This window comes from Panthera uncia, chromosome D1 (assembly GCF_023721935.1).
Source record: "Panthera uncia isolate 11264 chromosome D1, Puncia_PCG_1.0, whole genome shotgun sequence".
Classification (NCBI taxonomy): Eukaryota; Metazoa; Chordata; class Mammalia; order Carnivora; family Felidae; genus Panthera; species Panthera uncia.
Window position 1 is genome coordinate 95741246 of NC_064808.1, and position 27308 is coordinate 95768553.

Sequence of the window (27308 nt, forward strand, 5' to 3'; positions counted from 1 at the left end):
GTGCTGGACAGTTTCGACTTTCTCCTTTTTTTTTTTTTTTTAACGTTTATTTATTTTTGAGACAGAGAGAGACAGAGCATGAACGGGGGAGGGGCAGAGAGAGAGGGAGACACAGAACCGGAAGCAGGCTCCAGGCTCTGAGCCATCAGCCCAGAGCCCGATGCGGGGCTCGAACTCACGGACCGCGAGATCGTGACCTGAGCTGAAGTCCGACGCTCAACCGACCGAGCCACTCAGGCGCCCCTCCACTTTCTCCTTAATGCAGTAGGTAAAGTATACCTCTTTTCTGGAAGACTTGCATGTGAGTGAAGATTCTGAATCAGCTTCTTCGAATCTCAAATTTCACACCTGGAAAACACTTACTCTGTTCTCTATCCCCAAAACCTTATCTTCTGCCAAGTTGCAAGAACCAAGGAGATCGTACAGGATAGGGCTTTGAGCTCTTTAAATAAGTAGCAATGGACCTACTGACCATTATTTAAATAGGACTTCAATTCCATGCAGTTGAAACCTGTTAAATTCCAAAGTCCCTTCCATTTTATCACTCCTTTTAATTCTGTGTGTTGTTGATCCCGCAGTTCTGGAATGGGAGGCATTTTGTTGGCCTCCAAATTACTTTGAAAAAATTCACTGGACCTAACATTATCAAGTGAGTGTTTTCTTTTTACTAGGGGGAGAAAAAAGGGTACAAGTGAGCAATATTATCCTCTCACCGAGATGTCTAGCTTTTTTTTTTTTTTTTTTTGGAGTCATGCTTAAAGTCTAACTAAATGGTCTAAAATTGGTTTAGGATTCCTTTCAGCCACCAATGCCAACTTATCTTAGGCTAACAGGAATAGAGTTCAGTTGATCTAATTTAGAACAAATTTTTATCCGTAGATGGGATGGAAAATCTAGGTGAGGATTAAGGTCATGGCCAAGGTACAAAAGGAGGAGGAAGTCTGAGTTAATTATAACCTAGGTTCTGCAGTCTTAATTCCAGGAAGCTGTCCCTTAGCTAGGTGGACAACTTGTTGACTGGAGAATATTCTGAGGAACTAGATGCTACCAGTTCCTGCACTCTGAGATGAGTTTCCACAAGTGAAGGTGTTCATACTGAAAGACTAGAATTTCTTGTCTGGTGAAGAAGAACTTCGAGTAATAAGCGTTTAGTTATTTTCTCTTCAGCAAGCAGGACAGGCCGGGAAGATTTCCTAAAGGTTATCTTTTTCAAGGCCAGTTGGGTAAGGTTGCTTTGACATGTTTCTGAATCTATATTACAATGCATGCGTTGTGTTTAGTTGTTTGTTCCTAGACTCTTTTGGTAGATGACTGGAGTAAAACAACCAAAAAACCAGAAACCTGTGAGAATATGACCATCATTGCACGAGGCAAAGGCCTTATAGTCTCTGATGCAAAATGTAAACCTGAATTAAAAGCTACATGTATTAATGTCTCTCCTATGTGAAGTCATAGGAGCTCCTGATACGAAGTTTAAAAACTGAGAACTTATTTTGAGACATTATGGGTAGAAACTAGGTAATTAAATGATCATTGGTTCATTTGACTTTTAAGATGTTTAGGAGCAGGGGGCGCCTGGGTGGCTTGGTCGGTTGAGGGTCCGACTCTTGGTTTCAGCCGGGGTCACGATCCCACGGTTCACGAGCCCCGCATCGCACTCCAGCTAGTGGTGGGGGACCAGCTCGGGATTCTCTGTCTCCCTCTCTCTGCCCCTCCCCTGCTCTCTCTCTCAAAATAAATAAATAAACTTAAAAAGAAAAGACGTTTAGGATTAGGTTTTAGCGTCTCCTCTTTAGCCTAACTCTCTTGTCTGTTTTGAGCCCTATGAACACCTAGTCAATTCCATTGCTTGAGATGCAGGAAAAATCGTGGTGTCTGAGGCTCCGATGCAAATTATATGTTAAGAATCATCACTTGCTCCTGCTAGAGTTTAAATGGAGTGTCTTACATGTGGCTTAGAGTTCAGATGGAAGTAAGTTTCTGAATAAAAATATTAAAAGGAAACCATCCCCTTTCCCATTCCTGCCAGTCACAATACAATAACCAGCCTGAATGTCCGAGATAGGGAGGATGTGGTTAGGGTTAGCAAACCAGGAATCAAGTCCTGCATTCCAGTCCTCTGTCCCTGACTCACTCACCTCGGGCAAACGGTTGGACTTCATTTCGTTTTGCGGTGGAAAGTGAGGAGAGTGACATTTTGTTTCCAATCTTCTGAGACGAGTGGCTTCTGTTAACCTGCACCGGGTCTTTGCCGTCGCCGAGATGGACAAATGAGGGACCCATGTAGCGACAGACACGGTCTTAAGAGAGATAAAAAGTGGGTTTTGTTGCTGATTTGTATTCTTCCCGCAGACGACTTTGAGAGGTTATTACTCCGTCTCTGCAGGCAGCTTTCTTCTGGGGCAAAGAGTCAGATGGTGATGGCCAAACAGACTCAAGGGTCCCAAATCTAGGACCATTTGGCCTCAGTGTTTACCCTCAGTGCAGCGGGGGTGAAATCTGGAGCCTTGGGTGAAGCGGAAAATAGTTTCCTCTATGTGGTAGTAACGCGTCTATCCCATAATAAAGCACAGTCCTCTCTACCAGCATATTCGAGGCAGATGACTTCCTAACACCATCCAAGGTAGAGTAATGATAATCAAGATACCACTTTTGACTTCAGATTTAGTTGGCTGATGTCACCTGTTTGTTTGTCCGATCCTGGGCTTTATGTGGCTTTCATGCCATAACTCCGCCCGAAGGTCATTAAAATTGGTAACTAATTTCCTCTCATCACCTTAGACTTCACTGTTATCTCAGAACTCTATGCGTTCTGTTAAGTTCTCTGCCCCCTTGGGACCCAAAGTGAGACGACATCAAGGTAAAAATGCAGGCTGTCCTCAGGGGAGACAATAGCTATTTTAACAAGTAGGCTATCATTCGAAACCACACAACAGGGCTTTAATTGCTCTTGGTTTTGACAAGCTGGAGTGCATTAAAACTTGGAGCCTCTAAAGATAAGCTTTCTTACTTTGCAAGTGTCCAGCATACAATTCCTAGAAAACCCCCCCCATGGGTTGTATGTGTAAATCCTATGAGGACGAGTGTGGGCTTGCAAACCTGTCTATGATGTGGTCCTTTCAGTTCTAAGGATATAAACAAACCCAGCAATGCAGCTCGGCGGAGGAAAGGAGTTACAATGGTCAGTTGCTCAGGAATTTCTGCACTTCGCAGGTTTCAAGCTAGGTTTTCTAGCAAAGATCTTCGGCTGCCCACCGTCTCGTTCTTTCCTCGCAAGCCTTGTGCCAAAGCAGGGCGGCACTCACCTTGCTCAGTCGGGGGCTGTTAATCAGGGATCCCAATCTCTGTTTCAGAGTTAGAGGCCAGGAGTTAGAGGTGCAGGAGTGACTCAGCGGGCATCGGCTCTGTGGCAGGCTCAGCCTGCAGGCCTTCAGGAAATGACTCCCCCAGGCCTGCATCTCCCTCGGTGGCAAACTGCCACTAAAGTCTGCTGTTTATCAACCAGGTTCCAAACACAGTAAGGAGAGTTTGCTGCCTCACTGTTTGAAAACCTACTATATGCAAGCCAGACAGATAATGTGATAGGCCAGGGTTACAAAGGTGAGTTAGATATTGTACCTTCCTTAAAAAGCTTACAGTCTAGTAAGGGAAATAAACAGACGTAAATATATCATTAGAGTACAATGGTACGTGTTGTAAGAGGTCCAACAGGAGGGCAAAAAGCAGCAGTTTGGGAAAATCAGAAGAGACTCCTAGAGTGGAACAGGGATGTGCCAGGTAGAAAGAGCCAGGATGAAGGCAAAGGGAACAGCAGTTTATAAAGGTCTGCGCTCACTGAAGGGTAAATTAGTTTATTCATCACATCTTTAGTGAGTGACTTCTAGGAGCTTGGTGCTTGGAATGCATCAGTGAACAAACAGAATAAAAAAATTTTTTTAATGTTTATTTACTTTTGGGGGGGCAGACTGCGGGGGCGGGGAGGAAGGGGCAGAGAGAGAGAGAGGTAGAGACAGAATCAGAAGCAGGCTCCAGGCTCTGAGCTGTCAGCACAGAGCCCAATGCGGGGCTCGAACCCACGAACTGCGAGATCATGACCTGAGCTGGAGTCAGACGCTCAACTGACTGAGGCACCCAGTCAGCCTGTAAAAATTTCTGCCTTTGGGGGGCTTGCATTTATTTCAGTAAGGTAAAACAAACAATAAACATAATAAATCAGTGAATCATATAGAATGTTAGATGTTGATTTTGGGAAATTTGGGGGGGGAAGAGCAGGAAAAAAAAGTGTATTTGGAGAGAGGCTTCTTGGAATTGTAATTAGCATGGTTGGGGAAGCCCACAATGAAAACATTGAATGTGGGAAGGGAGCCAGCCCTGGAGAGATCTTGGGGAGCAGCATTTCAAGCCTAGGGACCAGCCAGTGCTGAGACAGGCATGTTTGAGGAAGACCAAGACCGGTGAAGCAGTAGGAGAGAGGGGAAGAGTGGCGGAAGGTGAGGTCAGACACAAAATAGAAAGCCAGTTCTTGTTGGGCCTTTGTAGTCCCCTGTAAGGATTTTAGCTTTGAACTTGAGTGAGGTGGGAGCCACTGAAGGGTTCTGAGCAGAGGACTGACATGGTCTGACTTACTTTTTGGTGGGGTCACTCTGAATGATGTTTAGAATAGACCGTGGACAGGCAAGCCTGGAGGCGGGAGGCCATCTAGGAGCTCATTTCAGGAATCCCAGCGAGAGACGGTAGTGCCTTGGCGTTAGGAGTAGAGGCGGTAGAAAGGGACAGATCCTGGGTGTCTTTTGAGGCAGAACCAACAGGACTTCTTGGTGGATTGGTATGGAATATGAGAACTGGGAGTTAAGGATGACTGTAGCCTGAGCACTGGAAGGATGGAGTTGCCATCAGCTGAGAGGGGGAAAACTGCGGAACAGCTTTCTGGTGGGGATGGGACAGAAAATCAAGAGTCTGATTTTGGACACAAGTGCGAGGTGTCGATTAAACCACGTGCAGGTTGTGGAGGTATCACATGGGCAGTTGCATATGTGTTTAGAGTTCAGGGGAGGGGTAGGAGCTCGAGATAACAAATTTGAGAGTCATCAGTATACAGATGTCATTTAAAACCACGGGACTGGATGAGATCACCAATGGGATGAATACAGATGGAGGAAGGACTGAGCCTTATCTCTGAGATATTCCAAAGATAGGAAGCCAGAGAAAGGAAGAACCAGAACAGGAATCTGAGAAGTGAAAAAAAAAAAAAAAAAAAAAAAAAAAAAGTAAGGAAGAAGGAAGGCCACAGGAAAGCCCTGGAAGTCAAGTGTATCATAAAGTGCATCAAACAGGAAGAGATATTCAGGGGAGTCAAATACCGCTGAAAGGTCAAACGAGATGAGGATTGAGAATGGACTCTTGCATTTAAGGTATAAGGAGAGCAGTTCCAGTGAAGTGATAGGAATGAGCACCTGACTGGAGTGGGCTCAAGAGAGAACAGGAATCAGAGACACTATTGGTAACTGTTGAGATGTTTTGCTGCAAAAGGGAGCTGATTTAGTAAAAGGTGGGCTTGATCATAGCATACGTATACACTCATAGGAACAAGGGAGTAGGGGAAGAAAATTAATGATGTTGGAAAGGGGAGAAATTATGGCACGAAGACACTGAAAGGAGGGAGTGGCTTTAAAACGGAGCGTGAGCAACCCAACACAGACAAGATGGGGTATATATACGGGTACAGATAGTAATGAGTAGATGATACTGTGGGAATCAGTGGAAGTTCTCCAATTGTTTCCATTTTTTTAAAGAAAAGTTGTTATTTAAGTAATCTCTGCACTCCACGTGGGGCTCAAACTCACGCCCCCAAGATCAAGAGTTGCACACAGTGCCCCACTTCAGTTTTCTTAGTAAAGTAGGAAGCCATCTGTTGACGGAAGTTACCTGTTGACAGAAGTAATTATAGCTCAGTGAAATACAGTATGATTGTCAGGTAGCATTAAATGTGTTCTTAAGGTTCTGATCAGGAATTTATATTATTAGTGAGACCAGCCACCTTAGTTGTTTTCTCCAGCTACATCCAGCTACATAGGTGCAAGTACAGAGCACAGAGACTTAGCCAGGGTTGTGGTTTGGCAAATGAGCACGACAACAAAGTGAGAGGCAAGGACAGTGGGGGTATATTGAGGAGAGTGATTGCGACTGACCGTGGAATAGAAGTTGGGTAAGGAAGGAAAGGAGGACATTGGGATGGTGAGGGAGGTGGTAGCTTATGTATTGATGGTCACAGTGACTCCAAATGAATGTAGTCGGCGTATTAGTGGAAATGGGCTGGCAAGATAATAGGTGGTCAGATGGATGCGTGAATTTCAAGCTATGGAGTGGTGGAAAAGATTGGTGATGACATGGGAAAAGGAAGGGAAAGACCTAATCAATGGACTTTAACAGGAACCAAGAGGCCAGTTCGTTGGATCATTTGTGTCAGTGTTTTTCAAACATCAGTATGTATCGGAATCACATGGGAGAGCCGATTAGAACAGAGATTGCCAGAGTCCATCCCCAGAATTGCTAGGTAGAGCCTGAGAATTTCTAAGTTTCCTAGTGATGTTGCTGCTGCTGTGTCCAGGGACCATACTCTGAAAACTACTGATCCATGTGTGTGTTTAAACCGTCAATTATTAAGATGGAAGTAGTTTTGTAGTGACAGTGAGCCAGGAGAAAAAAATTGTCAAGAAGCAAAAAAATAGTTTGGCGACTGATAAATTGCAACAATCGGGGATAGCGGATGTGTAATTTGATGAGATTTAAAGCTGGCTTTTATGGGGACGGGTGGGAAATCGAGCGGCTGACGCAAGGGTTGAAAGATTAAGGCAAGGCTACAGACAAGCAGATTGTCCAGGGTCTTACACATCAATATTTTATTGCCAGGAGGTAAGCTGGTTAATTCCCTTCTAAGAGAATTTCCGGTCGAATTGCTACTGTATTTATCTTGAGTGATCACAAGTGTACCAGTTCATGTTATGGTAGAAATAAAAGCTACGCTAATTAGGAAATATTAAGTCCTACGAAGCTAAATATGACCTTACCCAAGATTAGGTAGGATGACCTTTGATGGGACAATAAAGCTTCCAGAGATTGACAGTAGGGCAAAACAGGCCTGAGAGTATACAAAGTAATAAGGCCCTGTGAACATACAATGGAGGCGGGTCTACTAGGTGGTCAGGCGTGGTCAGGGCATAGACCACAACACGGCACCACTACCTGGGCCCAACTTGTGGTGCCACTACGTGTTACTCATGGGATCCTAGCCAAATCATTTCATGTTTCTGCTACTGAATTCCTGTTAAATAGGTCTATCACTGATGCCACTTACCTGGGAGGAAAGTAGAGGGCGAAACGAGTCAGTGCAAGTGCTCTGAAAATGGGAAGCACTATACAATTATGAAATACGAAGAAAGTAATTTGTATGGGGCTGTCCTTAGAAATCAAGGTAGAAGAAACTTAGGTATGGAAGAGTAGAAAAGAAAGGAGAAACTGTTATCCAAGAAGAACAACGTGACATGTACAGAACAGAGGATTAAGCAGGCAATGCGGACAGTTTCATGTTCAATGTGGTCTTGAAATGAAAGCCTCATAAAAAGGCTGGTATTTATTGACATTTAGGTTCAAGAATTTATTTTTATAAAGTGGTTTCCTTAGAAGTCACACCTTTGAAACACAGTGACTGGGATACATGTAGAGTTGGCTTGAACTTCAGAAACTATAATCTCCCCTCTCCTCATGATGCTGTGTACTAAGAGTACCTGCATCTGGTTTTTTCTTTTTTTTTCAGTTTGAGAGAGAGAGGCAGAGAGCTAGAGCGAGAATCCATGCAGGCACTGTCAGCACAGAGCCTGACACAGGGCTCGATCCCACGAACCGTGAGATCACGACGTGAGCTGAACCCAAGAGTCAGATGCTTAACTGACTGAGCCACCCAGGTGCCCCACGAGTATCTGTATTTCTACGTATGGAGAGAAGTACAGGACCACCTGTACTCTCACATGTCCCCCATGCATGTTCCTGTCCTAGCCTCTGTTACCTGGAAGTGAAATTGCCTGCTGCTGTTAGACCATACAAACTGAGGACAGAAATCGTGCCTTGTCAAAAGTCTTCAACAGTTCTCCATTCACTGGCCTTGAGACAACCCGATCCTTAGTAAGGCATAAAAGGCACTTCATGATCTGGTCCCCATTCTCTGGTCTTACATGACTACTTCTACCTGGCGATTCGGTCGTACTTCTGTTCTTTCAGACCCTCCAATATGCCAGACTCTTTCCGACTTAATAGCTTTTACACTGGCTGTTCTACCTGCCCAGTGTACCATGTCCCCATTCTTGGCTTACTCCTCTGGTTTACTTTTGATAGTAGTTGCTCTGACAGCCTCCCTGGAACCCCCTTCTCAAATCTGCCTTAGACTCTTCCAAGCATACCTCCCACTTCCCTCATCATAGCACTTCTCACGTTACTGTAACTGCACGCTTAATTACCTGTCTCGCCAGACCAGGCACATCACGAAGCAGGTAACGTTCAGTCTCGTTTCCTGATGTTTCTCCCACTTAGCACAGCGCCCCGAGTTAGGAGGTGCGCAGTGAGTATCTGAGGGGTGCTCAAGTTGTCAGTGGCAATCACTGGGCACACACAAATTCGGTGAAAGACGGCCTCGATGGTTCTTTACTGGGAGATAAGGCATGCGGGATTTAGGAGGGCAGAAGGTAACTGGCTGGTGAGGGGAAGGTGCCACTTTAAGGAGCCCACTGCTCTTTTAACCTAAGAAAACTCTATACATGCACTTCTAGCCACCACACATCAGAGGTGCGCTGTACAGCAGACGAGGAAGTTGCAGTGAAGTGAGCAGTCAATGTTTATTTTGAGAACTTTCTGGGGTGACCAGATGGTTGAAAAACATGACACGTCGCCAATCAACTAAGCCTTGTAGGTTAGTAGTGCTAGCTGCCTCCACACCGTGAAATGTGTGTTTTTGTTAATCTTAATACTCACTGTATGCAATGGAGAAACTCATAAAGATCACCCTTATTGTAGTAGTCAGTGATTCTCTTTGCAATGCATATTTTAAGTTACCGAATGCCCTTTGAAGAGGCAGTTTCGGTTTTGACCACCTGTGATCAGTGCAAGAAGCAGTAAGTCAGGCATCGCTTCATTTCAAAAGAGCAGCAGCCTCTGTGTTGACGTTCCTGCCGATCACTTGGGAAAACTGTGCCGTTTACTAAGCTACAGCAGTTTTCTGAATGCGGTGGACAAATGACTGGATACATGTTTAGTGCTGTTAAAGAAGTAATACTATACGGTGAGCCACGATGCTTTTCTAGTATGCAACCACCTTTTGGTTATCATCAGCTGGTAAAACATGTTTTGCAATGGTTGCAAGACCGTTCTAATGGCCTTAGAAACATACCAATAAGCCATTCAAAGATGGTATGATCCCCAGAGAAGCCAACAACTGGTTAAGTCTCTTTTATATCCTCAATAAAACAGCTCAAGAAGGGGCACCTGGGTGGCTCAGTTGGTTGGGTGTCCGACTTCAGCTCAGGTCACGATCTCACAGCTCCTGAGTTCGAGCCCCATGTCGGGCTCTGTGCTGACAGTTCAGAGCCTGGATCCTGCTTTGGATTCTGTGTCTCCCTCGCTTTCTGCCCTTCTCCCATTCACACTCTTGTCTCTCAAAAATGAATAAACGTTAAAAAAAATAAAAATAAAACAGCTCAAGAAGACAGGCAGATGGCAATCATTTCTATTTATTTCAGGATATAACGTATTATTTAGACCCATGGATGATACTAAATTATAACTATTTATTTATTTAAATGTTTGTTTATTTTTGAGAGAGAGTGAGTGGGGGAGGGGCAAAGGACGAGGGGGGGGATACAGAACCTGAAGCAGGCTCCAGGCTCTGAGTTGTCAGCACAAAGCCCGACGCGGAGCTTGAACTAGGGAATGGTGAGATCATGACCTGGGCCGAAGTCGGATGCTTAACCAGCTGAGCCACCGAGGCGCCCCTAAATTGTAGCTATTTAAATACCCACAGGGTATCTTATTTTTGCAAAGATAGGGTCTAAAAATCATAAAACTGGAAAAAACAGAATAGATTAATAATATAATACACATCAAAATTAGATTAAAAATGTACATCCTGGCTCTCATTTGCTATGTCCTGCGGTTAAAGACGTTACAAAGATACTCAGAATATCACCAAGTACTCCAGCATTTATAAATACAGGTGTTATCAAAAAATTCTATCTCTGATTTTGGCAAAGAGAAACCATCCAAATTTTGTTCTTTGTATTACTAACACGATTTAACCATATCAGTTTGGCACGTGGTATTACTGTTTTTCCTACTGTAGCGAGTTCTAGTTTTCCCAAGTCTTTCCCTGGAAAGACTTTCCCTATTCTGGAAATAAATTTATCATCCATTTTAAACACTCAATTAGAATGTTAATCTGTTGTTCAAATTACCCTCATAAATGCATACACCAGGTTGGCATGTTCACATAGATCCTTTCCGATTTTAGGCTAAGCAAAAGACATGCACTTAGAGCCGCATTAAAGCAAAAGACAACTCCTCTTATTATCAAGAGAAACTGTGATCCTTCCATGTAGTGTCTGATAGAGAAAACATTGATTTTGATACATTATCTTATTTTATTCAAATACCAGTCTGATCACATATTGTCCAAAAACACTCAAATAACAAACCAAATACAGACAGACAGATGTTAAAGATTGGTCTTCAAACATCATAGCCAATGATGCCACGCTTGCCTATGATCTCGCCGACATAAAACCACATCCACACCTCAGTGGCCACCAAACCATTCAGCAGAGCTTCCTGAAAAAAGCAGCATAAATTTTAATGTACATTTTTTTCTTACATATTTAAAAGTATTCTTTTCCAGGAGTAAGCAATAGAATATAAGGATGCTACTCACTTAGAGGGCGATTTTAGCCCAAGTCAAGAATCACGGATGTTAAATTTGTTCAACTGCTGAGGACACTTGAACTTTCAATTATGTAAGGTAAATAGTCCAGAGCTTATAAATTCTTTCAAAGCGTTCTTTAAAGAGCTGAACTGACTTAACCCTTTCATTATTAGTTTATGAGACACTTTATGAGCCCTGAAACAACCCACATCCTGGAAAGAGCTGACACATTTAGACAGGGCATTCATATGAAAGGATAGGAAGGCAAGTCTCAGAACAGACAATTCTGTCTGGCCAAAGAGAATTTGTTGAGAGTTGAAGAGCTTGGTCTTCCCCTTTATTCATTTATTATTTGGTTTAACTCTTTCCAAATATTCAGTGAATATTCAGTTTCCCAGATCAATGTTGTACTGCCCTGAGAGCAAAACAAGCACATGACTGGTTCCTAAAAGCAATGCTGCATGCAAGCAACCATGGATCTTGAAGCTCTAGTTGAAAAAAGTACTTTTCCACAACACAACTGGGTCTGTTCCTTTAAGTACCTGGATGCGAATTTTCATTTTCCCCTTCAAAAGAGACCAGAAATATTGGAAGTCTCCTGAAAAATAACGATTTTCCAGGATGTAGATTCTAAAGGCAGCAGTAATTTAGTTATTTAGGTTTTTTTGTATCCTGTGTTTGGCTCAAGCAAGCAAACATAAAATCCAAGCTCCAATTCTTACAGTCTTTAGATTTTATCTGAATGCAACTCAATAACCCTTCATGTTACGGGATGTGCTTGCTAGGTTTTGGTATTTTTATCTTCCATATGAGTGTTAGCCTCCTGATTGTGATATAGTCCAAGAGATCTTTTGGCTAAACTGGGAATACTTCCAGGACTACAGATTGAAAAAAAGTATAGAATCAGCAAAGTAAGCCATCCTATTTCAGCATACTAACCAAAACAGGAGAGGGAAAAAAGGTGCCCCGTAAAAATGCTCACTTCTTTGTTATACGACTAATAGGAAACGAAGACATAAAATAGCTTGAATTATTTCAACCTAGATGACAAAATTAGAAAGGTAAATATCTTTCGCAGCAGTCAAGAAACAGATTATCTCTCATTATTTAGGTTTCGGCCTCACTGGAAAATACATGTATTAACCAAAACAATCAGAATAATCCCAAGGGAAGACATTTTCTGTTATGCACATACGTTTTCATTTAGCCTATAGTTACCTTAACTGTAAGCTGTTTGAAGCTACCAGTTTGAGCGCTCTTGACTATTTTTTTCAAGCTCTGAATAGCTGTAGGGATCTCAGCAGGGGTTGGAGGAACCAGCTCAACCTTGGCATAGTGCCAAAATGTGGCCAATCGAGGCTTCGAGTAAGTCACAGCAGCTGGAAAACAAAACAAAACAAAACAAAAAACCAGGATGAACTCACTAGAGACCGAAAGAAGCAGATGTGTGGGCTGGACACAAATATTTATTCATGCATCACATTCATTCACTGCTTGTACCAAATGTGCACCCGGTGTGAAAAGTCAAAGCTGCTCCCTGGTAACAAGAGGCTTTTAAAGATGCAGAACACCTGTGTCACAGGGACGCTCAATCAGGCAGGAAGCTAGAAACACATTCAATTATGCCACGACTTCGCTAGTGGCCAGCTAGTACTGTTACTTCATTTATGAACGGCAAACCTAGTTAACTGTAAAGTTACTAGAAGCTGGATCCAAAAGCAAGAAAACAGCAGCAACGTAACCATTATTTTCTTGGCAAAGAGAGTAGAAAATTTGAAGGGAACGGGGCAGAAGAGGAGGGAAGGAGCTACACAGAACAGCATCCTTAAGAATAAGATTAAAACTTGTCACAATGTTGGCCACAAATCCAGATGGAATTATACCAATTAGGGCCCATTTTTGGTATCCTCATCAATATGTGAATTAAATCTTTCTTTAACAAAAGCCCAGCTGCTACTCCTTCAAAACGCCACCAATGACAATAAAACCTACAAGTATTGTTCAGAGTAGCCAAAACTCAAATCTATTACTATGCTGAAATTCCTCAAGGTATTTACGATTTCAGAGAAAAAAAAAATCCATTAATAACCAGGGTAGATGTGAAACTATGGTAGTCATTTCAGCGAGAAAGGCATTTTATAAAAAATGTCACAAGACAAATGCTAACAAAAACAGCACAAATGCATGAACATCCATAAAGTGCCCACTATTGACAGATCGATTATCCAAGGTTCTTGGTACTTTTCCTATTATTAGCTTCCTGTATTTGGGTATTTCACTACTCTTAGAATTACTATCTGTATCATCCTTTGTGCTTAGAGCCATGGGTAAATCTTCAAGCAGACACAAAGCTCTAACAGACAATTCTACAAAGAAGATGAGGCCATCAAAGAGTACAAAGTCTTGTGTGATTGTCTTTAAAACTATCCTCAACACACAGATATTTCATCTTTTAAAAAAGTTTTTTATGCTTGAGAGAGAAAGGGTGTGAGTGAGCAAAGGGCAGAGAGAGAGGGAGAGAGAATCTCACGCAGACTCCGCTCACGCATGGAGCCCAGAGCCCAGACCATGAGCTCATGAACCGTGCGATCCTGAGCCGAAGTCAGATGCTTAACCGACCGAGCCACCCAGGTGCCCCTCATTCTTTTTTTTTTTTTTTTTAAATCAGTACTCTGTACACAAACACTGTACTTTAGTTGGTAAATTTGTTTTTCAGGGAGTACAGATTAAAAAGTTTGAAACTGCTTTACATATATATAAGGAATAAAACATAAATAAATGATGGGCTCAGTCAGGTAAGTGTCTGACTCTTGATTTCAGCTCTCACAGTTCGTTGGACTGAGCCCCACGTTGGGCTCCACACTGACAGCGTGGAGCCTGCTCGGGGTTCTCTCTCGCCCTCTATCTCAGTGCCTGGATCTTAGTTTCAAAATACCATTGTCCAACAAAAGAAACTAGGGCTCCTTGGATAAATGCCTGATTCTAAGACTGGGGCAGGGAAAATGTAACATGAGGATCTTGTAGTATAAGTCAATGGGACAGAGATGCTAACCCTGAAAGAGTTCTCAATGGCCAACCCTGAAAGAGTTCTGCAACAATTTGCACCAAATTAATAACATACTATTGGAGGCACTAAGTATGAAATAAACGTACAGGAGTCCACACAATAAATGACTGAATAAACAGGGAAGGAGAACAAACCCTTCTCATAAAATTCCACTTAATTATATGTAAATACTCCTTCCTACAGGAGATGGAATCCCTGCTGTTGGCTGCTGCTCCTAGCCCCTGCCATGGGGTAGACTTAGTTACTTGTTCTGGAGAACAGGTTATGGGAAGAGAAAAACAGTAACTTTACAGTGGAGAAATCTAGTAACACTACCTTAACCAAATGATGAAAGTTAATTTCACCAGTGATGGATGTTACATGGGTATCATGTACATCCCGATATGTGATTAGGGCACTTGTGGCATTCTTTCTCAAAACCCATAGCTCCAGACTAATCCTGAGAAGAATACCAGACAAATCCGGACTGGGGAATTTTATAGGATACCTAGATAGATATCTACATAGACACCGTAAAGACTGTCAAGGTCATGAAAAGTAAGAAAAACTATTAAAGTCTCACACGCCAGAGGAAACTACGGAAATAACAATACAACGTGGAACCTGTACTGGCTCCTGGGACAGAAAGTGATTAATGGAAAAACTGGTACAATCCAAATAAAGTTTCAAGTTTAGCAAATAGGAAAAAAACATTAGATTCTATGACTTCTCTGGAGAAGTCTGATTATAAAATTACTTACTTTTATAAGCTTCTTTGTATCCTTATGGGAATTAACAGACATAGGTTTTTTGTTTGTTTGTTTTTTTAAAGTAAACTATGCCAAGCACGTGGCTTGAACTCATGGCCCTGAGACCAAGAGTCACATGCTTGACTGACTGAACCACCCAGGCGCCCTTACAGACAGTAATATTTTTTAAGATTTTATTTAATTTTTTAATTTTTTTTAGAGAGCGAGAGTGAGTAGGGGAGAGGGACAGAGAGAGAATCTCCAGCAGGCTCCACTCTCATCTTGGAACCTTGATCTCACGGCCCTGGGATCATGACCTGAGCTGAAACCAAAAGTCAGATGCTCAACAACTGAGCCACCCTGGCGCCCCTTAAGATTTTATTTTTAAGTTATCTCTACACCCAACGTGGGGCTCAAACCCACAACTCCCGAGATCAAGAGTGCATGCTCCACCAACTGAGCCAGCCATGACCCCCAATTTTTATTTAATACTTAACATTCACATTTAATACACTGAAGTATATTACAAAGCAAAATATACTTCCATTATCTAACCTCCAGGTCCCAGCTGAGTTCTCTTCTCTGAGTACTTTTGGAAGAATAACTGCTATCTTTCAATTACTCACACTAATAGAGGGAAGAGTTAAGTTCATAATAAAAAAATTTCTTGTATTACTTTTATTTTTGGATTTTATTTCTAAAATTCGTTTGCAATCGCACCACCTGAAAGATGTGAAAGCCAAGGTCAGGGGGAAACAATCCACCTGAAAACTTAAAAAATTTTGCTTCAAATCACCCACAAAGTCCAAAGGATGAAGCCACAATCCCCTCTCTTTTCATTTATGTAAAATTGTATGGAACTTTATCACCAACAGTCATCACAACAGTTACTGAGATGATCTTAGTAACACAGGAAACTCAAGTTCTTTGGGAAAATGTGTAAATTAGTAGACTGCGAGGGGCTGTGTAGGAGAGAACCAAGCATTATCGCAAGGCCTTCAAGAACTCATTGTTTGGCTGCTGATGGGAGGAAAGGAAGAAGTTGCATAAAAAGGTACCAATCACAATAACAATGGTTCAAAAACATTACCTTTATTTAAAAAGTTTACCTCGCCTTGGAAATAAAATGAATGGCCTGCTACCCAGCAGACAACTGCAATTATTTCCTGACAGAAGACACTCCTACTCGAGACTGTCACTGTTCGGGATTGTTCTGAAATACAGCGGCCTACCAGCGAGACTTCAGATTTATCAAACTGGAAAAACTCTTCGAATGTTAAGCTAGATAGTAAAGACTACTGTTTACAGACCTCCCTTTCTATATTTGTTGGAGCGGGGGTACTTGCCCACAAAGTCCAATTCCACCTAACATTTCCATTAAGGAAACATTTCCCAATCCGGCCAGGACAAAAAGCAGTCAACGTCCCAAAGCACACGTATCCCTAAAGATTTATGTAAACTTCCAGACACTCCATGCGAGAACCGGACAACCCGATGCGGCCGAATTTACGGTGCTTTCCCTCGTCTCTGCCCTCCTTTTCCCTCGCTCTGCTGCCAGGGCCATCCCCTCCATATTCCCAACTCCTTGAGATCGAAGGGGGCGTAATGGCGGCAGTGCCGGGCGACTGCAGGCTTCCCGAACACCTCTTCCCTCCTATAGCGTCGTGGTTACAACTCAGGGATACTAGGCCGTGCCGAGAACCCAAGCTGCAGGACAGGCGAAAGGAATGCTAGAGGAGTCGCAGACCGGCCCCTGCTTCCCACCCCCCAACCCCCAGCCCCGGCCGTCCCGCCCCGGTTCCTGCCGGCCCCTCGAGGTACCACCGCCCGCGTCTTCTTCTCAGGTCCTCCCGTCCTGGCAGCCCGCAGCCGCGCTCACCGTTTACCAGCGCCGGGGCCTTCTCCGCGAGGTTACGGACAAACTGGGCCATGGTTAGAGGATGGAGAGTCCGTCGCCCGGACGGCCGCTGAATGTCACCCCCCGGAAGGACCCGCCGCAGGACCCCGTTCCGCTTCACAGGTCAGGCCTCCTCTTGGCGCGCCGGTCCCAGGTATTCAGGTGTCCTGTTATCTTTCCGGAATCTAGCTGGCCAGATTATTTTCTTCAGTCGCAGGGGAGAAAGTGGATATGAAAAGGTGAGGTCAGAGAGCACGTGGAGAGTAGTGGGATTCCGCAGAGAAACAGGCATTTCTTGGGGCAGCCGCTCGCGGAGGCCCGGAAGGCCGGCGAATGGAGGCCGGGCGCATGCGCCGTGAGCCTCGAGTGCTTAGCGCGGCGCGGATCTGTAGTTTTTTTTGCGTGGGGTGTCGTAGGCGCTTTTCTAAGAGAACGTGGGAAGTTAGGGCTGGAAGGCATCTCTAAGGTGTTCCTAGGCCAGCACGATCGTCTTCTAAAGGCAGACAGGGTCCTAAGCCAAATATGGAAAGTTATGGGCAGAGCAAGCGCCACATCACATCACCTGTCATCTGACCCAGTCCTTTGCCTTTCATTAGCTCTTTTCTAACCCCGATCTCCCCCACATCTTGTATCGAGATCTGGGCTCTCCCGGTTCACTGGTGAACCACAAGGAACTGCGCAGATGTGAACCAGAAAACATTGACTGAGGGCCTCCAGTATGCCAGGCACTTGGGAATTTAAAGAAAGCCTGTGTTAGGCAGTGACCCCATTTAAGTCTGAGATTGATAAATGGCCACATAGCTAGTGAGTGGCGGAGTTGGGATCGCAAGAGGTTTCAGTGTAAACAGGCAAGGGGCATCAGTATCCCATGAGTGGTGGTGATCTGGGAAGACTTCCAGAAAAGACTGAATTGGTGTGTAACGGAAGCTCTCTACTACACGGTTGAAATTTTATAGTTTAATATGACCGGAAGCAAAGATTATCATGTAGGGAAGTGGCATTTGATGAGAAAAACATAATGGTATGTACCCTGGAGAAACCTGAGCAGATCTGATTGATGGAACAGTGGTGGCAAGAAAAATTAGGGGTGATATCAAGGAGCCAAGAGCATCATTTCAGTGCCAAAATCAGCTGCCAAATGTTCCAGAGAAATCAAATTAAGGATGAGAAAGTTAATTTACCAATATGTAAATATTAGAGCAGTTTCAGAAAATGAGGATAGCAACCAGAGTGAGTGAATATGGCTATAAAGGAAGAGGAGTCAGAAAGCTAAATAAGGATGTGGAACATAAATAAGGTAGAGAGAAGATGGAGAACTGATACCCGAAGAGACCAGAAATTGGTGGGATTAGCCTTGGAAGCATGGGGGGCCTTTCCATGGATGGGATGATGGGAGGGAAATTTGAAAGTGGAAATTCTGAAGTCTTTATCTTCCCAGTAAAGTGAAAAGGCAAGATCTTCAGTGAAGGCTACGTGAGAGGTCGGAGAAACTGGAGGAAAAAGGTTAAAGTTTGAATTTCTGGACACACAGAAGGGTTGCTGGGCACTGTTGGCAACCACAGATTTGTGTTCACACTGCTCTAAAGACTGTCATTTTCCTACAACAGTGGTCTGGAGCTTGGATACTGGAACAGAGGGGAATGACTGGGTCAATCCAGGTTGAGGTCTTACATGGCAGAGGTATAGAAAAGGGCAAGACAGGGAACATGGTAGTGAATGATTAAAATGAAAGACCTGGGGTTTAGGCCTGATAAAGAAAAGTGAAGCCAGAAGTGAACTGATTAGGAAAAAACATGCCCCAAGACTCATCTGGGTAACTCCAGGACCAGAAGCCTGGTAAGGCAGGTCAGCCAGGTGACACACATTTGATAGCACCTTGAACAGAAGTGAAGGTCAGAGTCCTCTAAAATTTCAAGGGGATTTCTGAAACTGCCACTAGCTTTTCATACCGTAATGAAGGAAGTGATAACAAAGGTTGTAAGTCAGGTGTTCATTTATTAAATACAAGCTTTGAACAAACACCCCCAGGCAAGTTTGACAAGAAGTAACCTTCCTGGAATGTTTCAAAATACAGTTACGTTGATCAAATTTTATTTCAATCAACCTTTTTGTTGTTTTTATTTTTTTTGTTTATTTGTTTCTAGGTTTTCCTGTGTTGCAGTTAGAGCATGTGCATTATTTCCTCGTATGACATCAACAGTGCAGCGTCAGCCTCTCTGGCTTGTAAAGGCACCCAGTAGACTTCTGCTCTGGGCAATGGCTGCTTAGCAACCAGCATCAAATAAAGTAATGAAGCTTTTGTAGACTGTGATACCAAATAGGAACTGGCACCTTCACCTGCACCGGTAAAAAACTTTTAAAGTCTCTTTGTTTTTACATATCCATTAAAAACTATATATATTAAAAAAAAAAACCACCAAATAAACCAAGATTGCTTGATAAAACCTACTTAAATAATTTTCCAAGTTTAGTTATTACCCTCTTGGTAAGCAATACTAGAGCTGATAAAGAGTCTTCATTTTCCTATCATACTCCAGCAAAGCCAGCACTTAAAACTAGGGATATCAGAAAGTCTGCTCGAATAGACTTAGAGCTGCTTCTGAGTTTCAGACAACAAAACATCTCTTCAAGCTTCTGAGCGCGTATATACACCACGGTGTATCAAGATGATAATTTTTTAGTCTTGTTTTTGGGATGTTCTTAAATTAAGGAAAGAAAAAGAAAAAAAGGCACAGAGGACACTTGGTTTCCTAACCAACAGTGGCCTTAAGCTAAACACTTGCTTCTGTGATGAGTTTAAAGATACTCAGCAGCATTAATGGTGCCACAGCCATTCATAAAGAGTTTCAGGAAATAACTTAAAAAAAAAAAAAAAAAAAAAAAGGCTTGCCAGAAAAGGCTTACAATCTGAAGACCACAGAAGTAGAGTACAGACACAGATACAAGAGGCAGCATAGAGGTTGTTAACTAGAAAGCTGCTGGCAACAGCTGCCTTCTGAGGTTTTGTACCCATTTTTCCTCCAATTTTGTCCTAAAACTGGTCTTTTCTGCGCTTAAAAACAAAACAAAACAAAACAAAACATCCTATTACATTGGGTATGGAAAATAAATGCAAGTAGGTAGAAGCTTATTTTTTTATACACAGTTCATTCGCAGAGCAGGAGGCTAATAAATACGAAATGAAGCTCATCTTAAGAAAATAAACAAATCCTGTTAACCCAAGCCTGAAGGCCCAGGTTGCAGGCTAAGTTAGTATCTTACATTCTGGCATTTCCAAGAGTCCTAGACTCCTTTTTTTTCATTAGAAGCAACAGCAACAGGCAGCTTTACCTAGTGTGGGATTCCCGCTGATATGAGGTTTCCAAGTGACCCCATCACAAGCACATCGAGGACTGCTTAGAGCAACTTGTGCTGGAATATCGTACAACTACCATCTTCTCTGAAAGAGGCCACGGTTAAAAATGAAGCAGTGACCCCTGTTTCTAGATCGTATCACTCTGTCACTTATGATATATTCAGGCTTACGGGGATAGCGCTATAGTCCATGGGGGAATGTGCCCCACTTAGCATGGTAAGCTGCACCTTTGAGTAGGGAGCGCGAGCTCAACTTGGACAAGTGGGGCCCATCCGCCTGCTAACTACACAGGGCTAAGTGGCTATTTAAATTGGCTGTGGACAAGGTTGTGCTCAAATTCCTACTTTGCTAATTGATGATCTAAGGCTGAGTTAGAAGCAGATCTTGGAAACTGGGTCACAGGCCCAAACAAACGTTAACTATATACATGTTACAGTCTCAGAATTTTGTCTAGAATAAGTGTGTCAGTAAACATGGCCACACACTGCATACATCTTACCATGGAAGAGACAATATAAAGTGGTACTCAGTTTACACTAGACCAATATAAAAATGTACATGGTGTATATATATACTGAGATATGCTGTTGATGAGTGTCTTAAAATGACATTTTTCATGGTTACCGTATTTGTTCCCTAACTTTCCACTCAAGCCTAGTCCTTATAGCAACAGTTTTCTTCCTTTTTTCTTTCCCCTCAGAATTTTCTGAATAAAGTGTCAACAATTCACGTCTGTCCTACCAATCCTCCTAAAAATATTATGGGGTATATATAAGTTTTTGGGTAGTGATAACCCCAGGGGCGATTTCATGGGATCTTTTGAGTTACAAGAGAACACAAAATTAAGAACTACCAACAGAAATTGCATCAGATTCCTTTTTGAAAATCTCATCTATTATATTCAAAAGTCTATTTAAACATCAAGGTATCTGCTTTTATGTGAAAGGTTATTCTGTAACATGGCGGGGCCGTAACAAGAAAAGGGCTGACATCCGGGTCATGAAGACTAGTAAATAGCTTGACGACATTGGACTTTCTGGTGGTGTCAGCTGTCACTGAAATATGTGACCCCATATACTTAAAAGCCGTGTTCACCAAAGGTGTTCGAGCAGTTCTTGGAAGAACAACAGTAAGATGGCAGGAAGTTTTAGTAGCTGAAGTTAATATAACTTAAGGTAGGAAAAGGAAGAAAAAAGAGTAGGAAGAGAGAACAAAGGGTACAATTAGCAATCGTTTCTAAACTTGGTGCTGCTATAATAAACATAATTTCCTGCAAGCCAGGAGAGCATTGTAAAGTTCTTAGGAATAAATCTAAAGTATCATAATTTGAGCAAGAGCAGTTCTCTAATCTAGTAAAAAAAAAAAAAAGAAAGAAAAAGAAAAGGAACAGAACCAAAAAAAGAGAGAAACCACAAACAATTGTTTATCTACACTCTGGGATTGGGTTTTTGGTTCGTTTAGTTCACAGTAATTTATTCAAGTTGCTCCTTTTGTTGTTGTTTCCTCTCTGCGAGCCACCGTTGTATTTTTTCTTTTAGTTCTGTGTTTGGCCGGATCTGGTCCATGGTGAGGGGACTACGGTTAAAGGGATCGGTTTGGTCACTGGGACAAAGAGAGAAAGGGAAAGGGGTTATTTCCGCAAGTTCTGACACCCGGAGCCCAAGCCAGACCAGCCGGTGCATCTCCCTGTGGGACTGAAGCTAGACCGCACTGTGACAGAGTCGAGTGCCGACCTGAGGCCAGAAAGAATGAGATGAGAAAGAGTGGTTTTTGGGTGTTCTGCAGACTCTTTAGCTACGTGGTCTCTCTGCTTCTTAACAAACTTTATTTCAACATTGCTGTTCAGACGATCCTTGATTGGATTTCCCTGAGGCAGGGAGCCTGTGCACTCATGTCAGCGTCGTAAAGAGCTGTTTGTAGTTTTAGTGACAGACTCTCGAGACAGTCTAAGATCTTAAGGGATAAAGCCCTGTACATTGATACCTGAGTTAGTTGGCTGACTGCTACACGAGTCAATGCAGATTATGGTTTCCTGACAGGTAAGAGGTTCTAGTATACTTTAAGGGCTGCTAAGTTTTCTGTCTGTATCCTGAGGCCACAATAAAATATAAGTTTTCACTGACGCTTTGGAAAAGACGTACCACCTGGTACAGCATTATGCATATAGTAAATGCTTAATACCAAACACCATGAAGTCGAAAATCCCTTTTTGCGATGTTTAAGCAACAGTATTTCCTTAAGTTTGGGTCAACTTCTAGAACTTAATTTCTAAGTAGGAAGAGTCTCTCAGTACCCATTTCTATCTAATGTAGCACGTACGGCCTGCAGGCTTGGTGAACCTCGTGGCCACCATGGCTGAGTACCGTAGCAGCAGCAGCAGATGGGTTAACCCATGTGACGGCCACAGTGTAAAAACCAAGTTAAACAAAACAAACTGGTCGTTTATATTTTTACAACTGAAGTAAAATTAAAACAAGTTTCAGTCAACTCCTACTTCAGGTTGACCTAATTCATAACATACACCGCCAGAGAGGACTTCCTTAAGGAAATTTCTCAACGGAGTGTCTTGTGGTGGAGGTTTCAATCCTTACCAATCAAGCGATACACCTCTACCGAAATGCCTCCCCAGCTCGCCAATAAATCAAGAACGTGGGACACCTACTGGGCGCACAGCTCTCTATTAGGAAACTGCGAAAAGAGGAGAGCAAACAAACGTGCCTCTGTGGCCTGGGGCTGCTCTTTGGGGCCGGCATACCTGAGCAGATGTCTGGCAATGGTGGATCTATCCACAGTGACTCTGGAGGATGGCAGCACCACAGGGTCGGACATGAGCGTGCTCATGATGGGATCCAGGAACTCATCGCAGGCGTCTGCGTACGTCTCCTCTTCCTGTTGCTGGAGGTCTGCTAGAGACTAAGCACAAAACCTGGTAGTTAAGGTGACTTCACAGAGTCGCTGAATTCAAAACGCTCACTGACTATACCTTAATCTTCAAGGGTTACTTTTGGGTGTTCTTTACAGAGACAATGACAATCCTCAGCCTTCTTTTCTACACAAGCCAAGACAGGTATTATAAAAGCGAATTTAACATTCAACCCTAACTCTGAAACTTCAGTTTGCCTCAGCTGCTGGCGGTCATGACTAGAGACGGGTTTAAGTGTTAACAGAAAAAGAAACACATCACATGGGAGATCCTTCTGGCAACAGCCCTACTGTAAATGTCATAATTGAAAAGGGGATGGTGGGAGGAATTATTTACACAGTCGCTCCATCACTCATGCAGTCTATGTATGAAAGGCAGCTTCTGGTTTTAGTTACAAACAGGTATAGGAGGAGTTTAAAGCAGCTTCAACATTTTGATCTCTTCATGACTCTAGTTCCTCAAGAAGCCACCTGGGTAAGCTCTAGGCAAGATGGAACCCAACTCAAAAAGTAGTTCAAGGAAGGGAACACTGATGTCAGTAAGGAAGATTTGCTTTTTTTTTTTTAAACAGTTTATTTATTAAAAAAAAAATTTTAATGTTTGTTTATTTTTGAGAGAGAGAGACAGAGAGAGACAGAGAGAATGTGTAAGCGGTGGAGGGGCAAAGAAAGAGGGAGACACGGAATCCGAAGCAGGCTCTAGACTCCGAGCTGTCAGCATAGAGCCCGAAGCAGGCTCTAGACTCCGAGCTGTCAGCATAGAGCCCGATGTGGGCTCAAACTCATGAACCGTGAGATCATAACCTGAGTTGAAATCAAGAGTCGGAGGGTTAACTGACTGAGCCACCCAGACACCACTCTTTTTTTTTGTTTTTTTAATAAGGAAGGTTTTTTATTAGAGTCGGTGCCATGATTTTTCCCTTCTTTGTAATGCTAATGAAGGTCGATCAAACTTCAACCAGAGGGATTAGCTGAATATAAGACGGTATTTTTATCTATCAAATGTATGACTATTCCCATATAAGCCAACTACTAAGTACAAATATAATGAACAGAGAAAATCCATAAAAATCAAATGACTAAAAACAACTGATCTTGAATTCTATTCGAAAAAGTTCTGGGTTAATGACATAGATTTTCAAACCTATTGGTAACACTGTGCAGAAAAGTTTTCATAAAAACAGCCTATAAAAATCTGTACATTCTTCTCTTCCAGTAGAAGTTTCTTAAATCGATTTTCTGTTCTTCCCTCTCGTGTTGAAAAGAGAATTAATATGGTAGTGATGATATGATATGGTGATGTTTGGAAGTGCTGAATCACTATACTGTACCCCTGAAACTAACACAACATTGTATGTTAACTAACTGGATTTAAAATACAAACTTAAAATAAAAAAAACGTAGTTCTACTTATTCACTGCCTGGCAAGAATCATGTTTGTTTTCTCAAGACAATATCCTTTTTACCCTTTGAAACAGGGTAACCAGAAGAACAGCTGAGTCAACAAAGCGGTTTCTATTGAATACATTAATAAACAAATTCTCCTCCTCACCTTGATTCTCTCTGCTAAGTTGCTGAAAGCCACAATCATATTCCCGGGCTTATTTATTTTCTTCAGGACTCGGACTGTCTGTGCAAAGAGAGTTGGGGAATAGGAACGTCCATCCTTGGGCACGGTGGCACAGAAGTTCTCCTCATCCCTGGAAGGTCAGCATCAGAAAAAAACTGAACATCAGAGGGTAGGTCAACGAAGGAGATAACATCTGGGTCGAGGAACAAGGCTCCCCACCACTTACACGCCATGAATGTTCTTTTGATTATACAAAAGATTTCTTCTAGTTTTTAGCAAGGAAGTCTATCAAGTATCCTGCAACCTTAAAAGAATACTGCTTTTCCAAACATTGGTTAAAACTAGTAAAGTTTATCTTTGCACAGATAAAGGCAGAATGTTGAAAAATCTGAACAATGTCCCATAGGTCATACGACACTTCATTATTAAAACGACATAAAATTCCTTCATCTAACCGACTAGAAATGAACCATTTTTCTATTCGCACATAATCACCAGTCATTCCATTATCCAAATCCCAAATTAAAACATTAGCATTCCCTCTGGCTTGCCCAATTAAATCTCAGGTACCCAAGATTTAAGTAGATCGTGCAGATATCTGATACGAGCTGCTGGGGTTTGAAGTCAAATTCACTGAAGTCCTTGACTTTCAAGGCCCCCATCTTGGGGCCAACCAGGTGCTGCAGGAAGTAGTTCAACATGGAGATGATGCGCTCAGCCAGGAAAGGGTGCACAAAGAGTGATTTGATCTCTAGAACAAAAGGCAAAGTCTATGAAAACTCAACCCATAAACCATCTTTTATTATGTCTTAGAGTTTCACTTGGAGACCTCTGGGAAATAGTTTTTAAATTATACAAGTAATACATTTTCATTGCAGTTGTGTCAGAGAACTGCGGTGAGCAAAAACAAAATATAAACCTAGCACCCAGAAATAAACACTGTGAACATTTCGCTAATACTTCCTTTTAGCTTTTGTCCATATTTACATACACATTTTTAAAACAAGATGATTATCATGGTGTACATATTCTGTAACTTACTTTTTCAGTTAACTGTATCATAACTATGTTACCATTTTAGTAAATGTATGTTCCTGTGTTGTCCAACATGGTAGCCACTGGCCCCATGAGGCTATTTAATTTAAAATTCAGTCTCTCAGTCACACTAACCACACTGCAAGTGTTCAACAGCCACACATGGCTAGTATCTACAGCATTAGTCCAGATTTACAGAGCATTTCCATCAGACAGACTTCTGCAGAATAGCAATGATTTGCACTTCTTTAAAAAAAGCATTTATTTTTTGAGAGACGGAGAGTGAGAGAGCAAGCACGTGCACAAGCCAGGGAGGGTCAGAGAGAGAGGGAGGGAGAGAGATCGCAAGCAGGCTCCGCGCTGTCGGCACAGACAGAGCCCGACGCGGGGCTCGAGCTCATGAACTGTGAGATGGTGACCTGAGCCAAAACCAAAAGTCAGATGCTCCACCAACTAGGCCACCAGGCGCCCCTGCACTCTTTTCAACAACCACATAGTTTTGCAGTGTGCGATTTCACCTTAGGTTATTCATCTTTATTGCTAGCCATTCTACTATAAGCATTTCACTTATTTGTATTTATTGAAAGAAAGATTTTATTCTTCAGTCATCTCCACACCCAGCATGGGGCTCCACCTCCCGGCCCTGACACCAAGTTGCAGCGCTCCGTCGACGGAACCAGCCGGGCGCCCCGGCATTTCACTTACTGATGAATTTCACTGTGTACGTATTTTGTAGACTTACTACTTCCTTACAATGAATTTTTAAGGAGTTGCTAGGGCAAAAGACACAAACTCCACAGAAATGTAGAACAAAACATTAACACTTGTCAGGTTTTAAGAAGCCAAACAGCACGATATGGCTTGCTTAGTACTACCGGTTCTGGATCTTATAATTTTAGTCACTGTCAATATTGACACCACTACTGATGAGAGTTTAACTCTTACTTCCTGTCTCTCTTTCATAAATACAAATCCTCCCAGTATATAGTCATTAAGATTATATAAATATCATTCACGGTAGAGTGACAGAGTGTTCTAATGATTACATATATAAAGTAATACATATACAGTTTTTAATAAACTTTTAACAAATTGGCTTGCTTATTTTTAGAGTACCAATCACTCAATCTTCCTAAACTCTCCCCAAGAAATGTAAAGCTCTCGATAGGATCATTTCTAGCCCTTCTTTTTCGAACTGCTCCTTCTGGAAGCTCCCATCTGGACTCCTGGCTCTACAGGCCTGCTGTGTGGTGGTCACACAAGCTCCTTTTACCATCATCCTGGGCACTTCTCGTGTCTCTCTTAGGGGATTCCACCTTCCTCCTTCTGGGTTTACTCTCTCACTTTAATGGAGAAGATCTTTTTGTAGCTTCTCAGGAAAGGGTATTCTGGAAGTAAATCTGACACCTTCATGTCTAAAAATGTCCTCAGGTTCACCCTCAAACAGAAGTGATAATTTGGCTGGCTACAGAGTTCTAGGCTGCAAAACTATTTTCCATGAGGAGTGTGTGCCAGCTTCCATTGTCGCTGCTATGAAAATCAAAGACATTTCATACTTCAACCATTGACATGACCGGACTTTTCTCTGGGACCCTTTAGGATCTTCTCTTTACCTTGATTTCCTGTCACAATAACACCTTAGTGTGAAAATTTAAAAATTCCTTGTGTTGGGCACATGATGGCTCTTTCAATGTAGAAGCTTTTAGTCTTTGAGAAATTTTGGTATTATTCTTTGATAATTTCCTCCACCCCATTTTTCTCTTTTAAGACTTTC

The 27308-nt window shown here is 42.5% G+C and overlaps 2 protein-coding genes across 5 annotated transcripts in view; both read right to left on the reverse strand.

The window, feature by feature from the left end:
• Positions 1 to 8038: 8038 nt before the first annotated feature.
• ATP5MG (ATP synthase membrane subunit g) lies at positions 8039 to 16744 on the reverse strand. The gene is made up of 3 exons (XM_049612599.1): positions 16635 to 16744; positions 12179 to 12339; positions 8039 to 10869 (listed from the first exon to the last, which is right to left on the reverse strand). Exons 1-3 carry the CDS (start codon positions 16684 to 16686, stop codon positions 10771 to 10773), a joined length of 312 nt encoding a protein of 103 aa, XP_049468556.1. The 5' UTR covers positions 16687 to 16744; the 3' UTR covers positions 8039 to 10770.
• Positions 16745 to 18998: 2254 nt separating this feature from the next.
• UBE4A (ubiquitination factor E4A) overlaps positions 18999 to 27308 on the reverse strand; it is a 35031-nt gene continuing 26721 nt past the window's right edge. For all 4 annotated transcript variants that reach the window (XM_049612525.1, XM_049612535.1, XM_049612518.1 and 1 more), the window contains 4 exons: positions 25070 to 25250; positions 24482 to 24629; positions 22763 to 22920; positions 18999 to 21609 (listed from right to left, as the gene is read on the reverse strand). In XM_049612525.1, coding sequence (XP_049468482.1) covers positions 21480 to 21609; positions 22763 to 22920; positions 24482 to 24629; positions 25070 to 25250 — 617 coding nt within the window. In that variant the 3' untranslated portion in view covers positions 18999 to 21479. The remainder of the gene's footprint in view (positions 21610 to 22762; positions 22921 to 24481; positions 24630 to 25069; positions 25251 to 27308) is intronic.